Source organism: Mastomys coucha, unplaced genomic scaffold (genome assembly GCF_008632895.1).
Source record: "Mastomys coucha isolate ucsf_1 unplaced genomic scaffold, UCSF_Mcou_1 pScaffold22, whole genome shotgun sequence".
In the NCBI taxonomy this organism is placed as follows: Eukaryota; Metazoa; Chordata; class Mammalia; order Rodentia; family Muridae; genus Mastomys; species Mastomys coucha.
The window spans coordinates 244,064,044-244,068,951 of NW_022196905.1; the positions used below are offsets into that span (position 1 = coordinate 244,064,044).

General features: G+C 47.6%; 1 protein-coding gene across 1 annotated transcript in view; it reads right to left on the reverse strand.

The window, feature by feature from the left end:
- Positions 1-2,265: 2,265 nt before the first annotated feature.
- The window catches only part of LOC116068029 (dipeptidase 3), a 6,478-nt gene continuing 3,835 nt past the window's right edge, over positions 2,266-4,908 (reverse strand). The window contains exons 8-10 of the mRNA XM_031337119.1: positions 4,134-4,209; positions 3,648-3,783; positions 2,266-2,610 (exon numbers count right to left, since the gene is read on the reverse strand). Of these exons, the coding sequence (XP_031192979.1) occupies positions 2,344-2,610; positions 3,648-3,783; positions 4,134-4,209 (479 nt within the window). The 3' untranslated portion in view covers positions 2,266-2,343. The remainder of the gene's footprint in view (positions 2,611-3,647; positions 3,784-4,133; positions 4,210-4,908) is intronic.

The window sequence follows — 4,908 nt, forward strand, 5'->3', positions numbered from 1 at the left end:
ACTGTCACTGTCTCCAGGCACACCAGAAGAGGGCATCGGATCCCATTACAGATGGTTGTGAGCCACCATGTGGTTGCTGGGAATTGAACTCAGGACCTCTGGAAGTACAGCCATCTTTCCCACCCTTGTTTTCATTTCTTTCTCAAAACAGACTTTTTCTGTGTAATAGCCATGGCTATCCTGGGACTCACTACATAGACCAGGCTGGCCAGACTCACCAATGTCTGTCTGCCTCTGTCTCCCATGTCCTGGGATTAAAGGCATTTTTGTTTATTTTTATGAGAAATGAAATAGGGTCTCTCTTTATAGCCTTGACTTTCCTGGATCTTGCTAAGTAGACCAGGCTGGCTATGAACTCACAAAGATCTACCTGCCTCTGCTTCCTGAGTGCTGGCATTAAAGGTAAGTGCTTCTACATTTGACTCTGCTTTTAAAAATTTATTTGCCAGCATGGTGAAACTCACCTATAATCCCAGAACTTTGGACCCAGAGGCAAATGAATCTCTAAAAGTTTGAGGCTGCCTGGCCTACACAGAGAGTACCAGGCCAGCAGGGTTATATAGTGAGACTCTATCTCAGAAAAAAATTGTGTGTATGGATGTTTTACCTTCATGTGCATGGACCATGAGCAAGCGTGTCTGCCACCTGACGAAACCATAAGAGGGCTTACAAGCTGCTGGGGTTAGGGTTAAGGAGGGTTAATAAGCTAACATGTGGGTACTGGGAACCAAACCCGTGTCCTTGGCAAAAGCAGCAAGTACTCTTAACTAATGCACCATATCTCCAGTCTGTTTGTGAGAGGCGATCTTGCTAAGTAGCCCAAGCTGGCCTCAGACTTTTGAGATTTCTGCTCCTATCTTAATGCTTTGCTAATTTTGATAGAAGATTGTCTGACTCTAGAAACAAACTCTCTGTCAACTATATGTGTTTAAAATGCTTTCCTGGGGGCTGGAGAGATGGCTCAGCGGTTAAGAGCACTGACTGCTTTTCCAAAGGTCCTGAGCTCAATTCACAGCAACCACATGGTGGCTCACAACCATCTTTAATGGGATCTGATGCCCTCTTCTAGTGTGTCTGAAGACAGCAGAGGTATACTCATATACATAAAAAATAAATAAGTCTTGAGCTGGGCGGTGGTGATGCACTCCTTTAATCCCAGCACTTGGGAGGCAGAGGCAGGTGGATTTCCGGCTACACACCCGGCCTAAATAAATCTTAAAATAAACAAACAAACAAAAACAACTGAGCCTACTAAAATGATAAAAAAAAAAAAAAGTCTTCCTGGCTGGAGCTTGTTTTCTCACTCTTTTGGTAGTATTTGATAATAACACATAGAAGTTACTAATTTAGTTTTCTGCTTTTTATGTCCATATATTCAGGTCATAACTATTTTTCTGTAACATCTTTTTTTTTTTTTTTTTTGGTTTTTCGAGACAGGGTTTCTCTTTGTAGCCCTGGCTGTCCTGGAACTCACTCTGTAGACCAGGCTGGCCTCAAACTTAGAAATCTACCAGTCTCTGCCTCCCAAGTGTTGGGATTAAAGGCGTGCGCCACCACTCCCCGGCTTCCTGTAACATCTTGTACAGGTTTCTTGTTTGTTTTTTTCAGAAAGAGTCTTACTGTGTTTACCCCTAGCTGGCCTGGCCTTGATATGAGGCTTGAGTTATCACACCTAGGTCAGGACTGATATTTATCCATTTATTTATTTCAGCTGGCCTAGAACTCTCAAACCTCCAAGTCTCACAGCCTCTGTTTCTTGAATGCTGCCAAACTGGTTCTTATATGGAGCAAGGAAAACCAGAAAGCTGGCACATGCTTGAAATTCTACTCCTTGGGGGGCAGAGGCAAGGGGATCACTTGAACCCTAGAGTTCCAGGTCAGCCTGGACAACACAGACTCTGGTCTCCAAAACAAGATAAAAAACTTGTAAACCGCCAGGCAGTGGTGGTGCACGCCTTTAATCCTAACATTTGGAGGCAGAGGCAGGCGGATTTCTGAGTTTGAGGCCGGCCTGGTCTACAGAGTGAGTTCCAGGACAGCCAGGGCTACACAGGGAAACCCTGTCTCAAAAACCAAACCAAACCAAACAAAACAAAACAAAACTTGTAAACCAACCAACCAAAAAATACTGCCATTCACTAGGAACACGTTCACTGCCATGGTGAACTCTGTTATGCTGTCCTATGGGCTCCAGCTTCAGGTTCTCTCACCAAGAGTCCTTCCAACCCACATCCCAACAATAAAGGAGGACGAGGACGCAAACACTTGGCTTGATGTTTCAGGTCTTTATTCGCAACATAAGCTGGGGCCTGGGCAATGAGGAGGGGAACTTGTTTGGTTTTGCTAAACTGGCCTGTGGCCTGAGCAACATAGCCAAAGGATGAGGGCTAGTGAGGTGACAGCAGCCAGGAGGCCTGGTAAGGGGCATGGAGGGGCTTTTGAGGCCCTCTGGAGGACCTGGCTATTTGGCAGCTTCGTCACCTTCAAGTGTGTGTCCTGGTGTTTGTCTTCCTGATGCTGAGCCAGCAGGTGGGAGTGGCAAATGCTGCTCTGCTGCCTCTCTGGAAACATGACCTCCACAGGGCTCTGCTCAAGGCTTTCCTCTCTCACCTGGGGGAGGGAGTCAAAATAAGACACCCCAACAACCTATCAGTGAGCCACCCATGTGTGACATGCATTTTTTTTGTTTGTTTTTTTGTTTTTTTCGAGACAGGGTTTCTCTGTATAGCCCTGGCTGTCCTGGAACTCACTCTGTAGGCCAGGCTGGCCTCAAACTCAGAAATCCGCCTGCCTCTGCCTCCCAAGTGCCGGGATTAAAGGCGTGCGCCACCACCGCCCGGCGATAGGCAATCTTGACTACACCTGTAATCAACTAAAACCCAAACAGCTGGCCAGGCCTGTGAGTGATTTTCTTTTTCTTTCTTATTTTTTCTCTCTCTTTTTTGTTTCTTTTTTTTTCTAAACAGGGTTTCTCTGTGTAGTTTGTGTTCTCATTCTCTCTCTCCCCGCCCCTTTCCCTTTTTCTTGGAGACAGAGTTTCTCTGTATAGTCCTAGCTGTCCTGGAACTCAGAGATCTGCCTGCCTCTGCCTCCTGAGTGCTGGGGGAGGGGCGTGGATTAATGTGTCTTCACTGCCCAGGCTAGCCTCAAACTCATAAAGATCCACCCACTTCCACCTCCCAAGTGTTGGGATTGAAGGCATGCACCAGGACAACCAACTGTCTTTGACTGGATCTTTTGAGATAGCAGGATCCACCATAAATCTTGGCCACGCCTTCCGGTAGCCTCCCGAACAAGGGAAGCATTTGCTTTATGCAAGCTTGCTCTCTTTCTCAACGGAAGGCTCATTTATCATGTCTCCGAGGTATTTTTAAATAGTATTAGAACCTACTTCTTTGGGATTCTGATGGATACGGAAGACCAACGGCTCTCTGGGAATCCCCTAGGATTCTAGCACTGGTCTGGGACTGCTAAGGCATCCAGTCGTGTGCCCTGAGTAGCTACTCCATTCTTGGCCTTCCGTCAGGAGACAGCCATTGTTGGACAACCCGGAGCACTGGCTGTTACCACTCCATATAGTCTCTAGCCATTCTTTTCTTTTAGAGAGGCCTGAATAACACACTATCCAGTCTCCATAACCTGTGTACCTGCTCCACTTGTCTGAAGACCCGAAGCAGGTTTCCTCGAAGGACACCTTGAAGCTCTTGTTCATCCCAGCCACGACTCAGCAACTCCTCAATCAGCACTGGGTATGTAGACACATCCTCCAGCCCCTGAGGGAACCTGTGCAGATAGCCACCCTGAGATTTTGGCCCTGAGACCCAGTCTAGGACCTGTGCTCCCACCAGCCCAGGCATAGATAACTAAAACTAAGGGGCCAAGTTCTTTAGATTGGTGAACACAACATTAGAAAGGATGGATTCAACCTGTGGCTGTACCTGTGGGCTGTACCCACTCAACTCTTCTGGGCTAGGGAGCCGTATATAAATGGAATTCCTTTAACCTGAGAATGGGGAGAGGAGACGGGGGCTGGAAGACCAGAATTTGTAGTTGAGGTCAGACTTTGGATGGGGAAACTGATACTAAGAGGTTTGCTGCTGCAGCCCAGCTCAAGATAAGCCCAGGGGAAGTACCTTCCAGACCCATCATAGCTTCCACCAATCCCAATGAACTCAGATCCAATGACTGTCCTGATGTGGTCAAAATGATCTAGGAAGTAGAGGTTGGTTGGTAGAAGAATTAGCAATGGGGAGCATTTCTAACCTGAGCAAGTTTGTTCCTGACCAGTTACCCTGCCCTCCTTGCTGTGGCAGCTGCGTGTACTACTGTTTGTTGTGGCAACAACCAGGACAAGGCTCTCTTAGACCTTTCCTCTCCTCTAGGTCCCGTGAGGACCTTGTGGGGGCTTTGCCTGTCCTGTCTTGGGGTGTGGGAATTAAAAGTGGCTCAAGGCCGGGCGGTGGTGGCACACGCCTTTAATCCCAGCACTTGGGAGGCAGAGGCAGGCGGATTTCTGAGATCGAGGCCAGCCTGGTCTACAGAGTGAGTTCCAGGACAGCCAGGGCTATATGGAGAAACCCTGTCTCGAAAAACCACAAAAAAAAAAAAAAAAAAAAAAAAAAGTGGATTGAGAGCAGAAATGAGAGTTAGTGGCATCAAGCCCATCAGTACCAACTAGTCTCACATCAGGGTGGCAGTGCCCTGCTGAGTTTATGGTCCCTGGAAGGTCTGCCATTGCCCAGCATATGCTAGACTATTAGAGCTGTCTGAGAGCCCTGGTGGCTACAGTTCAAGTTGGAACTGTGAAAAGAGTCGAGGTGTGTGCATGCCGGAGAGGGCTGGAGAGATGGCTCAGTGGTTAAAAGCATTGGCTACCCTTCCACAGGACCCAGGTTCAATTCCCAGTGC